Consider the following 15,312-nt stretch of genomic DNA (forward strand, 5'->3'; position numbering starts at 1 on the left):
TGAAGCTGGATTTAGTGCCACGTGTAAAACAAGGTACTAAAATGTTTCCCCTCATTGTCTGAAACAGAAAGTCTAAGTCTTTGCCAGAAATGCCCGAGGGTAAGACACACACGGTGCGCACCTGCTGCCGGTTCCTGCATTCGCCAGCGCCGGCCGTTTGGGCACCGCCCGACCCGCACCGCCAGTCTCGCCAGGTAGTGACAGGTTACCCTTGAGAAACGCGTCCGGGACCAGCAGCCACGGCATCGCTGCAGGGTTCCCAGGCTTGTGCAGTGCATGTCATTAACTCTTGTTGTGGTTTCCCATGGGTTCCCATGGTGTATGATTTCCCTCCCTGTTTATCACACTCTACCCCATCTACCAGAGTAAGGTTTTATAAGGTGTGTAGGGTCAGTGTTTTTTGTTTTACATAAAATGAAAACCTGTGTGTGTCTAACGGGGATGAATCCTTAACTGCAGTAGCATCACTGGCCATGTTTTAAACCCATGAGTGAGACTGAGGTAAATCAATGAGTGTCAGTGTGAACAGCACAGACCAGAACAAACGGGTATAGAATCCAGACCATAATGAGCAATAAGCTGCTTTATTAAAAGCAAATGATGGTACCATTGGGGCTTCAATGGTAACGATATCAGGTTTTGATCCCTGAGAAGCATTTATAGATATATTTACAATATTAATACAAAAAGAAAAACAATAAAACATCCAGATACTGGAATATAAATCGATGGGAGACAATTACAAGCAATGAACGATCTTTTACAACGATCATCAGAAACATTCCTGATCCACAGAAAAATATTACAGTTATATACATAAACAATGTAAAAAAAGACAAACACACAGTACATAAATACTGTTTCTTATTCATATGTACAGGTGTACCCAGTGTGGGTCGTTTACACAGAGATGAGAGTCAACCTCTGTTTTAATAAGATTGCCGCTTTTTTGTGTTTGCGCAAAATTGTGCTTTTTTCCTCTCCTTTGGTAACAGTCCCAAATCTTTACAGTTCTCATGACACACACGAAATCCTCCGTAAGGGTCAGGGGGGAAAGTTGCCCGGTCTCTGCTTTCCAGCGATAGCGGCGGTCATTTCTCAATAGTGTGTCTGGCTCGAGGATGTGGTGAAAGAGCCGGCAATACCAGAGTTACACAACCATTCAGATCCGTGAAAGTCAGAGACGAGATTTAAACAAGGCATTCTGCAACTTTCGAGGAAAGTCTTTAGATTTTTAGCTGCCATTGTTTCCATCCTCTTCCGCTACACAATTACACGTGTACGGATACAATTCAGGACTGTTACTAAAGGGGATATGACACTATTCGTGATACAAATTGGTCGTGATGTAAACATTTGTTTTCGGTTTTGTTCTTGGTTTTCTTTATGCGTCGAAGGATTTTAAAAGCAAGCAACAGTTAATTTAATTTAAAGGAAGCTGTGCAATTATCTTCCGCGCCTCTTCAAGGCACAAGATTGTAACGCTCTGAACTCCGCTTATATATTATTTATCCAAGATTGTTTACAATGCAATAAATTGTATTAAATATCAAAATATCTATAGAAAATGTGTTATTTTTTGGGTTAAGTCTTCCTTCTCTTTCAACACAGATTTGGAGCTTTTCCAGCCCCATCCTGTGATTTAACTTTAGCTAAGATTTCACAAAGGGAAAAAAGTGCTCTATAGCGATATACCTCAGAAGTAAATATCAGAGAGTATACCTGGAAACCTGCCAACCGCCAGCTCAAATCATATTCATAACACTGAAATGTCAAACAGTATAAAAACCTCTTCATGTCAATGATTCAGTCCGGAGTCTAATTCAATATTTGAAGAAAAACTATGGGAGAAAATCTCACAAAACTTTTTTTTCTTTTTCTCGTTCGTGTCTTTGATAATGGGAAATTGGAGGCATTCCTAAACTTTCCACATTTCTACCCACAATCAAAATCATACGAGTGTAAAATACCAAATAAAAAATAAATAAAACTCAAAAGAAGCACCCAAACTGAAATAAAAGCAGGTAAAAGCTGGCAAAAAGGCATAATAATAGACATACATTCTATGAGAATTGCAAAATCGATCACAAGCAACATTTACAAATATCAAGCAGTTTGATTGCCTGTACGCCGAGCGCGGGGGTCCACCTGGCGATGCAAACCTGGTCCTACTGGCCCCCGGCCCCCCGCCCCCGAGAACAGGAGGCGGAGGAGGAGGGGGCGACAGCAGCCAAGGACAGAGATAAACACTTATTCCACAATGAAACACGGGCCGCACAGCAGCCCAATAAAACGAGGAGAGACTGTGCGCCACTGCAGCAAAAAGGCAGCGGCTTCACAGACAATACGACGCTGGTCCCCACAGCCCGTCAGATACCGGGGCGGCAGGGACGAGGTTAACGAGAAGGAGGGGGTCGCCGTTAATAGGCAACCTGGGAGGGGCACCAGGGGGTGTCAGGGTACAGCAAACAGTGCACCGACTTGAACCTGCAGAGAGACAGAGAGAGATGTGGAAGTTAGCATCGCAGTTAAGGGAAATGGTCTAAAAAATATATCGTCTGTGTTTACAAGCTGTGCACCAACAGACCAGAGTGGTAAAGAGGAAGTCACCAATGTGTGACAGACATACAGAGCCCTACCCAGCGTCGAGCCTTTGAGCAGAATAGAAAGCAGACGGATTGGGGGAGAGGAAGCCAGGACACAGAGGGAAGGATGGGGAGGAGAGAGGGTAAGGAAAGACACGATGAGCAGGGACAGAAAAGCACAGGGACAGAGACAGAAAGAGGGCAGGGGCAGAGCTGTGAGATTCAGGTTGCTTTTGCACTCGTCTGAAATGATCTGGATGCCCCCCGTCCTTATTTATTCCAACAGGAAGTTTATTCTCCTCTGCGATGCCAGCAGTTGAAACGCACAGAAAACACACAGTACTAGCACAGGCCTGCAGGGGGCGGTGTGATGCCTAATCACAGGGGGGCCTCTCTCACCTGGACGGATCCTCCTCCACCGGAAAAGCCCCCTTCATGTTGATGGCGTTCCTCTTGTTCTCAAACATGCCATAGCTCAGGGTCACCTGCAATGGGAGACATTCGGGATCAGTTCATCATCAAATAAATAAAGACTGTGGAATCGATCTTAACACCAGTGACATAGTGTCACATGACCGTGCTCTGTCGCTGCATCGTAAAGGGGGCGGGGGACGGGAAGGCTCACCTGTTTGTGCAGCTCAGACTTGGGCACCTGCTGCAGGTTCTCCAGGTGGGAGTGGAACAGGTTGCTCCGGATCAGCTTGACGCCCAGCACCGACTCGATGATGTAGCCGATCGTGCAGTCGTCCGGCAGGCGGATCTTCTCGGCCGTGTTCATGAAATGCCCGCCGCTGCAGGAGCGAGAAGCAAGCGGGAGGTTAGAGACGCTGCCCATACAGCGGGAGAAAGCGAGGCCCAGATCAGCTCCCTAAAGATGTGTGCGTTTGTGGTCGTGCGAGGTTTGACTGGCGGGGCGAAGACAACACCTAGGGGTGTGAATCGGCAACTACGTCATCATAATAACGAGATTGAATCCTTCAGAAGGGCTTGCGATCGTGTTTAACAGCCTGAGAGTGATGCTCTTACCTGGCCCAGGGACTCATCTTCAACGCCAGGCCTCGGCTCACACAGAACCCGGCACCTCCTGTTGCGAACCAGAAGTGCACCGGCCTCTGAGAAGAAAGGACAAGATGGGAGAAGTTGACGATTTGTTCACTTAACATCTGAACACAAGTTTGAAATCAGCTTAGCGATGACTTGTACTTTCGGCATACTGGGTCTGGGCACTGTGTCGTCCACCTACCATTTTGTTGTCCCCAAGTCTCTCGGTTGCCTCTATGGGCCGATCCAGGCTGGGTTTGCCTATATAGACGTCCTGCGTGTGCGGGTAGTTGGACAGCAGCTTCACCAGCGTGCGCACATTGACGTAGTTGTCGTCATCGACGTGGCAGAACCACCTGAGAGTCAAAGGAACATCAGGTCAGAGATCCATCTTTAAAAACACACTGCAGTTGCTCCAATGAACCTCTAACAAGAGGGCATCAAAATTACAGTTCACAGAACATTACAGACCAAGCAGGGGCTATATTATCTATTTTTAAAACTCCATCCTTACTTCTTGCCCGACTCGATGAACTTGTCGTACTCCACCGCCATCTTGCAGGACAGCGCTTGCCGACTGTGGGCGGCCGAGCAGTTAGTGTTCACCGCGTGACTCCCTGCATTCACGAAAGGAAAAGGACAGGGTTAACGTCGGAGACAATCGAGGTGCACCGGTGGCAGCTCTCCGCAGACCCCGTGACCATCTGCCACCGGCTATGTGTCCCTGAATGAGAGGGAGTTCAATGAGACTGATTTACATGAGGACTAAGGGTGCCTGGCCCGGGGGGGGTCAGCGCTGTGGCTCTGACTCTCGACAGACTGGGTGGAGAAGGAGTTCATCCACTGGTTCACTCAGGAGCTTCCCGTAGTTTCTAATCTTTTCCGTTTGTGTGTTTAGCTCTAGAAGTATTGAACTATGCCATTTCAGTTACAGCTCCGATCGCGAGCTTCCTGTAAGTGTGAGGTAACGTCCTGTGTAACGACAGCTATTAGTGTGAGGTAAACATCAACACCCCGGCTGCCACATTGAAGCGCTGTGGTGTACCAGCCTGAGAGAGTGGCGGTTTGGTTTCTGTTGACCTAACTGGCAGGTGGTGAAGGTTAGACGGTTGCTTTATTCATGCTTTATTTATTGTGCTTAACCACAAACTGCATTCATTTATTTAAAGTGCCTAGGATGCAGACCGTTTTATCGGAAAGCCGCCCAGAGAGGTTTGTTCTCACTCACCGATTTTCTTCTTCAGCTCCTCGTCTTCCCCATCGGTGAAGATGTACGTCTGCAAGACAGAGGGACAAGAAGGAATCGGTTAAATATTGGTTTGTTCTTTATCATTTAATTCATCTTGAAGGGTCTCCAAAATATACAATGAATCTGTAGAACAAAGAGGTGTTGAAATTTAAATCTATAACATGAGTGGTCGGTCTCATTCTCTTTACTCAAATCTCTCACACTCTTTCTCCCCCAGAGCTGGAGAAATCATCCCCCTTCTACGCACTGCAAACTGGGCGAGTTAAACAACTGGACTCGGCGCACAATGTGCTCAAAGAGGCTCTCTGGGAATAGAAAGCCCTTCTGCGCCGCAGAGAAACCTCCATGGCAACGGCGTTCGAGCAGCCTCGGCGCGGAGAGCGTGACAAAGGACAGACCGCCCACCCCTCCTCTCCCCTCCGCCTCACACGAGCACCCAGCGCAGAGACGAGACGCTTCAGTCTGAATGGGAATTAAAAAGCAAATAAAAACCCGTCCATGTGCGCTTTTAAACAATTGGGGATATCCAAGAATAATAACCAGGTCCAGAAAATCAACAATGTAGAGTTAAACGGACTCCCTCCAGACACGGGTGCAGCGGCAACTGTATGATTATATTATTATTATAAAGATGCAATTAATAAAAAGTAAGACAAGCCAGCCACAGTGAACGGGTTTCTGCCTGCTTATCCGGGCCTGTCCTTGCTCAGCTGATAAGTTTGAGCAGGTGCTGCGGTGCCCCAGCGGTAATGAAGGGGGGGGGGTATTTGCAGACCAAACAACCCTCTCTGATTAAAGGCTGCCTTGACCTGCCCCTGCTGCTGCTGCTGCCGCCGTAGTTCATTTGTTTATTTCTGACTTCAGGTGAAACGGCACCTGCCTCTCGCCGGGCTTATCTCCGACACGTGTCCCAGCCTGAAGGGATCTGGGCCCCCCCATGTCCCTGAGAGACGGACAGCACAGGTACGGGATGGTGCCGGCGTCAGACCCCGAGCCACAGCCGAGGACAAGGTAGCCCCCCCCAAACCCCTCCCCCCGCAGCCTGTCTGGTTTGCTGGTGGAGCACACCGGGAGCAGCTGTGCGCCGGCAGCGTGGGCTCAGGCCAGTGTTTGTTTAAGGGAGGCTGGCTGACAGGAGGAGAGACGCAGAGAGGGTGTTTGCTTAAATTCCTCCTCAAAAACAAAGTTCAGTCGCCGAGGCACCGAGAGCACCACCAGGACGGCGGAGAAAAAAACCTCAATGATGGAATCTGAATCTGGTGCTGCAGCTCATTCAGACCGTGCCCCCCCCCAGCCGGCCTTTTCCTCTAGAACAATGGAGTGAGTTTTCAAGCTGCGCTGAATCTGCTGTGGGTAAAGTTTAAGTGCATTTGCTCACATTAGCATACAGCTGCACTGGTTAACTAAAAGGAGGTCTGGGGAGCAATGCTTTGTCCTTTGTGTGTGTGTGTGTGTGTGTGTGTGTGTGTGTGTGTGTGTTGGTTGTATTTAATGTCCATGATCTCTAAATGTTTATGCACTGAACCGAAACTTCAAAGGGAATCTAGTTTGGAACTGGATTCATTTGTGTGCATAAAGTTATTCTCGCATTTCTTTTACACTGGCATTAAAAAAAAAATCTATTCACTACAGCAAAAATCATGTCACCCCTCAACCCACGTTAACGCCCCCTTAAATTCTTTATACATTAAAAACAAATCATAAATACAGTCAGTTACTTCAAAACCCTTTGCCGGGAGATGGAAATAACATGGGGTGGGGGGGTGACAATGAAAGCATCTCTCCACCGAGCTCCCCACAGGAAGGCCGGCCGCAGCCTCTGCATATAAAAAGCTCAGTCAGGAAGCCCGTAGCCTGGCTGTCTGTCTCCGTCTCCCCGGGCAGGAAGTGCCCAGCGCCCCGGGCCTCGGAGTCGTGCTGCCTCTCGGCTCTCCGGCCTCCAGCGCCACCGACGCCCGCCCGGCACACACTGTCACACCGCACCTCCGCACGCTTACTGACCGGAAGCTGCATTATGGTTTTAGGTGCAGCGTTTATTTTCTGTGCGTTCAAACCGTCCACGAAGTCCACAATCAAGTTCCGAGTCCCCTGAAGAAGTGTTTCCCCTCCACTGCCATCTACAGGATTGCTACTTCCTCTCACAGCTGGTTAAAAATGACCAGTATAGAAAAAGATAAAATAAAATAACACCTCTGTTGCTGCGGCGCCCCTTCGGCCACAATCGTTCTGCTAGTTTGACAGCAGAATGCTTCTCTTCTATTTCAGTGTGGCCTTTTGCCCCAGTTATGCACTTCCCCGTGCCGTCCGAGTTTCCACAACTCGTATCGCACAGACGCTCCCGTTTTAGAAATTAAATTAACCCCAGAGTAGACCCAGTTTACTCTCACCACCAGCATTAAAAGCTCCGATTGTGCGGACAGTCGCCGTTGTGTCGTTAATCAGCGTGTCCTGCACACACCATGATGTCACTCTGGTGTCTGCAAACACAGCAACCTAATTAATGGACAAACAGCCAGTGTTCAACACGGCCTAATGGCACAGCGCTGCGCATCTGGTTTGTCCTTCACCACCTAAGATTAATGATCCTTTTCCATTTGGGTATTTACAGACATTTCTAATGTCATTAGAAAGCGCGTGGGCTTGGGTCCAAATGTAGTATTTCCTCGATTATATTTTTCCAGCATGGCTTTTTTTGCAACATACTTTCGTATTCTTTCAGGTCTTTTGTACATACAATGTTATGAGGGGAAAAAAAGAAAGCCTCCTTCAAAGCTACACCACTCTCTCAACAGCGCGTCTGAGTGTCCGACAATAGCCTAAACTAATGCCACTACACTGTGATTAAAGCAAAAAAAATGACATCAGATTGAATTGTTCTTTATAGGGCTGCCCTTATTGTTATGGTCCCGTCTCACTTGGGAAGTATTATTGTTTGAGCAGGGAAATTTTAAGAAACACAGGAAGCTACGAGAACAATATGGCCAAAGAAACAGGAGAAAGAAAAAAAAAAAAAAAATGTTTTTCTCAGGATAATCCCATTATCAACAATTTTGTTTTACACACACACACGTATATAATAGTAATAATAATCACCGTCGTACTTCTGATGCTTATAAAAGCGCTGCCTCACTCCCTTTCCAAAGACCAGTGTGTTAAAATGGCTTAATGCTGACTGGACTGAACCAACACAGGCTGCCGTTACCTTTATTGGGGGAGAGCTTTACTGCAGAACCAGAGAACAGTCCACTGCTTATAAAGAGCACCTGTGTGTGTGTGAGTGAGCGTGTGTGTGCGTGTGTGTTTTCTCCTTCCAGAGTTCCTGCTCACTCTGTGCAGAAACCAAAACAAAACAAAAATCCCAAAACTACTGACGCATATCTGACACGGATTCACAGTCACTTAGTGCCTCCAACCCCTGCCAGTCAGTTGGGTCAGTGCAGGGTATTCTCGACGCACAAACAATACCAAAGCATTTCTCCAAAGTCACACAGTTTATATTCTGCAGTACAAACACCACACCTTTACCAGAGAAGAGTCGATTGGATTATTAGTACAAAACACCCGGCTGCACACACAAACTATAAACTGTCATCTCTGATCTAATTGGGGTAACATTAAGACTTCACCTGAAGCCCGAGAGCACCGCACCTGCCGCACTAGCGTGTGCAGCACGGTCCTGTTGACATGTACACAGCAAACTGCACCGGGGCACGGGAGGGAAGTACACGCCAGGTGCCAAAAAGGTGAGACGTTACTCCTCAGAGGGTTCACCCAGGAGGTTAACGACGGTGCGATAAAGCCCACACTTTAAACCGCGGCACGATCAGTACGATTTCCATTTGAACTCCTGACTTCTGATACAGTATTAGCCATAAAAACACAACTGTGTCTGAGCTCCCAGTCAGTGGGGTGAATTCAGCTTTGGCACACGGCCACATTCACCAAACAGCCGTGTTCAGGGTGCCGGGAGCTCCTGACTGCGTATGAAATATCACCTTGATGTGGACAGTGTTTTAGCGAGGCTATTCACAAACCACTTGAGTGTATGGAGCAGAGAGTAAAGTAGTCCAATTCTGCGTATGGTACATGTGGGGTTGGCTTAATTGTCTTCGTCTTCCCCACCTGGCAACCTTCGTCCTGCAACTCCCCCCTCCACTCCAGGCCCTCTGTTCCTTTATGTGCACAATACCCGAGCAGCTGCCAGGAAAACCTGCTGTTAACTCTTTGTGCGACGGTTTAACTTACATTATACACTACAGTAAGTAAATTCAATGGCGATGCAAACTGCAACTCCTTCAGCCTATTCAGTCTATTCTTGACCATTAATTGAGGGTGGGTGGGGATTACTAAACAATTTTGGAAGTGGGTGCACTTTAAGTGGCAAGGAAAAAAACACACACACAGGAAAACTTGTCCATTGTGTGTTTGATTGGCAGATGTGTAAAGAGGGCCTAGTTTGCCAATTGTGCCACTAACTTATGCTTATGCCCACGGGACTTAGTACGCATAAAACAAAACCTGAGCCAGTAAACTTCCAAGATTAACTCACTCCCCCCCCCACACACACACAATTTTTATGTAATATTTGCAGAAGCAGAGAGACCCAACTTGCTTTTTACTTGCGTTTCAAATGGATGTGTACAAATCTAGTGTCCTTTAAACGAGGCTTTGGAGATTAACAAATCATTTCAGCTTTGAAATCTTAAACCAGGAGAAAACACTTTCCTCTCTCTCTCCATTAGGAATTTGATTCGGATGGAGAAATTAGATGCTATAAAAGCTCGGCACTGAAAAGTCCTTACCGTCTCCCCCCCAGAAAAAGAAAAGAAAACCGTGTTTGAATTAAAGGATAAGGTTCCTTTTTCCTGTCACCATTTGATTCCCTTTGTGATCTCGGGATCCGGCCTCCATGTCCTCGGGCTGGACAGGCGTGCGACTCCCTCACAGCACAAACTGTCCACTAGATTTCTCGTCCCCCTTGTCACCGGTATCCCTGAAGCAGCCCCCCCCCCCCCCATTCTCCCACTGCTCCGGAGCTTGACCCAGACACAGCCGACCCCCTCTTCTCCACAAACAAAACAAAACCAAACAAAAAAATCCACAACTCCAGCTCCCACGTTCCCATGGAGAGGCTGAACTGAGAGGCTGGGAAACCTTTTCTTCCCACTTCAGAAAGACGCTTTGTTAGCGCTGGAGAGGGACAGTGTGTGTGTGAGAGACGCCGCTATAGACCCCGCGGACGGAGGTATTCACACAAACACCCCCCACAAAAAGAGAATGGAGAGGGGGAAGCGGACGGGCGGGGGGGGACATAGAGGAGTCCCTGAGAACGGCTCCACACATTCTTCTAGATGTCACTCTGAGGTAGAGGAAGGGCTGACAGGGAGAGAGTCCTCTAGCAGCGCCGTGAACACAATCCCCGTCTCAAGACCGCCGCAGCCCTGAGCTTGACAACTCTGCACTGGGAGTTTGGGAATAAATCAATACGACCGAGTTCACAGGAAATGCACAAATTATGTAACTGCACAAACAAACACAAAGGTGCTTGTGGACAGACCAGCTCACACCAGTGATCCACTTTGAGTATCTACACGGCTTTAGATTGAGCTGTCTGATGACTTCAATTAGGCCTGCCAGCAGTTTGTGGAAAACTAAACTCAATATTTCAATATTCCCTGCATCTTCACATGGTAAATGAAACTCTCTCTCTCTCTCTCTCCCTCACACACAGTAAATCCTGGGCAAAGGCAGCTCTTTCTGCATGGTATAGCCCTGGTAATCTCCAGTTGGGTTCCCCAGCAGAGTGGCTGTTAGAATCAATTATACTTCTTGTCTAAACTATGCTATTTACCATTTTCACACACTTTACTTTCCCACCAGCCTCTGACGGCTGAAGAGAAAGCCTTCTCCCTTTCTATTCTGCTTCCCGGTTCCCCTTTATTTGTCCCGGAGACTGATCTCTATGCTAAACAGCTAAGGTCTCTTGGCTCTGTTTTACATCTGACAAGCTTGGTCAAGTCACAGAAAATGAATCCGCATCACTAATCGCGTTTCACGGACTGCACCTCCAGCTCTCAGGAGGCTGGGAGACAGCCATGCGAGGGACACTCCTGGGAAAACAAGGACCTTTGTTTTTCTTTACCAAATTGATATATTTGTATGACCGTATACTAGTTGGACATTATTTGCAATGGTCAGAAAACGAAAATGAGAAATCAAAGAGATCGGAACCAAAATGTAGCAAAAAATAAATGGGTTTAAAAAAAGAAACCGTCTGCCTTCCCCCTATACAAAATAAATTAAGAGCGAAACACACCTGCATGCAAACACACACACACACACACCTGCATGCAAACACACACACACACACACCTGCATGCAAACACACACACACCTGCATGCAAACACACACACACCTGCATGCAAACACACACACACACCTGCATGCAAACACACACACACACCTGCATGCAAACACACACACACACACACACACACACATGCATGCATGCGATGACATCTACCCGGCCCGAGTCGCGACATTAAAGAGAGGGAGGAGGGCCTGATGGACAGCACGACTGTCACTCTTTCACTCATTAGCCGTCTCGTCACGCGTGTCTTATTTACCCCCAAACCCACGGGACGCGTCAGTCCAGGACAACCCGGCTGCAGCTGCTGCTGCTCGCATACAGTCCTATGGATGGACACTAGTACACATTCGTAAAATGCATTTTTGTTTTATAGTAATTGTATTGTTTTAATGGCGCATCATTACGTTTCTCCCTCTGTGTTTAACATGCAGGAGTTCATGGATAAGACCCCCAGTCCGGCCAGACACGACCATCCTGCCGATGGCACCTCCGCTGCTTACCTGGGGCTTGTTTCTGGAGATCCAGGTCTCCAGCAGCAGGTCCAGTCTGGACTGGTGAAACTTCTTGGTGGTCTTAACCGCGATGAAGATGTCACTGGCGGAGATGTCTTCCGCCGGGGGCTTCTCCGTGGCCGCCCTGTCCTCCCCGGCCGGCGCCTCGACCTCCCTCCGGCCGCGCGTCAGCCTGGTGAAGTAGGCGGAGAAGCCCTTCGCCTGCCCGGGGACGGGGCTGTCCGGCTCCGGCTCCGGCTCCGGCGGGCTGTGCGGCTCCGGGGCGCCTTTACTGGCTCCCAGGTTCTCCAGACTCTGCAGGGAGCGCATCCCGACCTCTCTCCCGCTCGGCTGGTCCTCCGCCCGGGTCTGATGGTGCCGCTGCTCCGCTACCAGCAGCAGCAGCAGGCAGGTGAACACGGCTCCGACGCCGGAGATGATGCACTTTCTTCCGCAGCTTTTGAACATGTTTGCGGTGTACAGAGACGCATGCACATATATCTAACAGCGGAAAGGTGTGCTGTGATATCCTGCTCGATCGATGCCCGCTGCCTGCCTCTGTGCGTCGGACTGCGCCCGCTCCGTGCCGTGCGGCTCTCACCCCCCGCCTGCGCCCCGGGACGCTGTTTTATGTGAGGCCGCCCCCCCTGCGAGCCACGCCAGCCGGGCGGGACAGGAGGCGGGACGAGCCGGGTCCGGGAGAGGGCGCCGCCCGCCGGGGAGGGGCTAACGACACGGGCCTGCGCACTGCCGAGTGGTGGGCGTGGCTATGCGAGGCGGGGCTCTCAGGGCGGAAGCGGGTGCGGACACGTGTGGCGGCGGAGAGCAGAGTAACGACCTGTGAAGCGCTGGCCATTAGTGCGATGGGACTGAGCACACAGTTAGTTAGTTCACTATGACATGTACCTCTTTGGGATGGTGTCCTGTAGGGCACTGTCTGACGCAAACCTACATGTTTTCCTTCGAGATAATATACCAATGCTTTTTCCCCCTCATGAACAAAACTGCCGGGTTAGCGCAGCACAAACAGGTGCGTCATTATTACAATAAAAACGCACAGTATTCAAGATGTGTGGACGGATAACGTCAAGTCCCCTGTTTCCGAAATGGCGAGATTTGCTGTAGTGGCGTGATAAGGGTGATCAAGTGATCAAGTGGTGAAAAATTGCCCGGGAATGAAGGCTTCCCTCACACAAACATACACAGACACGCAAAAACACATATATGTGGCTTCAATGACATGCGTGTCCACAGATTCGATATAAAATAATTAAATCAGGTCTGGGACAGATATCTGTAGTGTCTGAGTACCAAGCACCTCCCCCGCCTCAGTGCTGACTACCTGCTGCATTTCTGGGGTCTGAAGAATTCGCTCTAATTCCTCCATACAGGCTGGGGGGGTCCTGTGGACAGATCATGCCATCCTGTGGAGCCGCAGGGAATGCTGGCCTCCGCCGTCCCGCAGACAGATGTGTGAGGCGTCCTCGACAGCCCCTGTGTAGCCCTGCCAGCCCCCCAGTGCCAGGACAGATGTGTGAGTAGTCACAGACAGCCCCTGTGTAGCCCTGCCAGCCCCCCAGTGCCAGAGTCAAGCTGTTTGGGGAATGCTGCTTGCACAACAATAATGGGCTTGTGTTGGGAGGCTTACAGAAATAGATCTCATTGGAGACAACGGCGCAAAAGAGGGACAACAGGACTCTCTGAGCATGCTGGAAAAGCCCAGCCTTTGATTTCTTATGAGATGTTGCGTGCTTTTGTTCTGTCCGAGGAACAGGCGTTCCGCTAGGGGCGACTTCAATATCACGTTTATTCTCTTTTGGGGAGAAATAAAAAAAAAACATACTGGATACAGACCTGACCCGAAATGAACCTGACTAAAACTACTGCCAGGATAGAAACGTAACCATTTTCAGGAGTTGCATAACACAGTGATACAAAAATTGCATATTTGTATCACCGTGTTATGCAACTCCTGAAAATTGTAACTTTTTTATCATGGCAATAGTTAGCATGACACCATGCCCAGGTTTTCTCCATCTGTATCTGTGAGGCTCATCAAGTTATGTCAGTATAAATGGTGCAATATTCCCCTGATTGTTTTTCAAAGCCTCTGCTGCCAGATGTAATTTTAGTGCCAGCGTTACTATGTTCATCATGTGCAGGAGTATTAATAAATCCAGCGACAGACCTGCCAAGCCATTCAGAGATTCAACAGAATGATAAAATACAGTGGAAAAAGAATATGAATTATCCTATGTCTGGCCGAGCAGTTTCTGAGTTTAAAAAACATCACTATTAATTTAAAAAGAGTCACTTGAAGTTGGCAACTATGTCCCTCTGAGTCTGTTGTTAAAACAAGGAGATTAGAAGTTGAGTTAATCTGGGTTTGTGTTTCATTAACAAACAGTGCAGGCAGGTGGCTGAGATATGGAACAGGATAAAGGCACAATTTGAGCTTAACTGTATGAAGGGAAAACAATACAGCAATGTAGGAGCTGGCAACAGGTGAGCAAATCCTCAGGACTGACGTTTGCTTTGTCTGTTCAGTTGGGGTAAACAGCAACATTTCCCCCCTGACAGGTGTGCAAAGATTGACATTAGATACCGGCGTACCTTGTGGTTTTGTGTGTCCCCGGCAGGTGTTGTTCCTGTAGACGGGTTGGGCTACATTGTGCTAATGAGTTATTTTAACCAGAAAGAAATGTCCAGAATTCAGATAAGCCCCGATTGTGCTGCTGATTGATGTCCTCGAATCACTTTAAACCTACTATACAATTAAAACGCTGGACCTTTTGGGGGTTACGTTAACATAAGAGGTCAGACTGAATGAGTACAATGATGCAGTCGCTTCTGAAACATCATTCATGTTTTCATTATGGATGAAAAGGATACCAGTTCATTCTACTTTTCATACTTTCAACCAGCTGTAGTCTGTGTACCATAAACCTCCTCCACTTCAAAGGACTAATACATGCATTTTAACACCAGAACCCTTTTAAACGCATTAATTGTCTGTCAAGAAACAATTAACAAATTCTGTGTAAACATCATTAAGTTACTGCTTATGTACACACATACATATTTACATACTACACGTGTGGAGTACATATATTCACAGGGTCAGTACACAGCAGTTTATTTTTAAATCCATGAAAATAATGTGCTCTTAAACTGCCTTGCTGCAGTCAGTGGGAAAGCCATTAAACAGCTGTATATTTCTGATTCCCAGTCTATTGCTTAGTCTAAAGTTGGCCCATAAAGAAGGACTAATGGACAAATTGGTGTATAAACTTTATTCTTGGCTGTTGGAACCCTATTAAAACATGTTTATATTAGTTAAGCCACATTTATTGTGCTTTGAATCTGTGAATCTGTGCTTTGCTGGGGAGTCATGGAAAAATTAGTTTTTTTGCTTTCTTCTGTCGATAAAAGTAATACTGCCTCTTTCAGTTGAATGGGTCGTTACGTAATAGTTACAGAAGCCAGCGATGATGTGTGGCTTTCAGTGCAGTGCCGCCCCCCCCGCAGCACGACAGGGATTAGGGAATCTCTGAAGAGTTACTTTGTGTCTCAGG

General features: G+C 48.0%; 1 protein-coding gene across 1 annotated transcript; it reads right to left on the reverse strand.

Moving 5' to 3' along the window:
• Window positions 1–565: 565 nt before the first annotated feature.
• On the reverse strand, window positions 566–12,334 carry lfng (LFNG O-fucosylpeptide 3-beta-N-acetylglucosaminyltransferase). The gene is made up of 8 exons (XM_066688991.1): window positions 11,747–12,334; window positions 4,855–4,903; window positions 4,141–4,243; window positions 3,829–3,982; window positions 3,612–3,697; window positions 3,211–3,376; window positions 2,985–3,070; window positions 566–2,487 (listed from the first exon to the last, which is right to left on the reverse strand). The coding sequence occupies exons 1-8, from the start codon at window positions 12,203–12,205 to the stop codon at window positions 2,421–2,423; spliced, it is 1,170 nt and encodes a 389-aa protein (XP_066545088.1). The 5' UTR covers window positions 12,206–12,334; the 3' UTR covers window positions 566–2,420.
• Window positions 12,335–15,312: the final 2,978 nt, after the last annotated feature.

The sequence above is a fragment of the Amia ocellicauda genome, chromosome 17 (assembly GCF_036373705.1).
Source record: "Amia ocellicauda isolate fAmiCal2 chromosome 17, fAmiCal2.hap1, whole genome shotgun sequence".
In the NCBI taxonomy this organism is placed as follows: domain Eukaryota; kingdom Metazoa; phylum Chordata; class Actinopteri; order Amiiformes; family Amiidae; genus Amia; species Amia ocellicauda.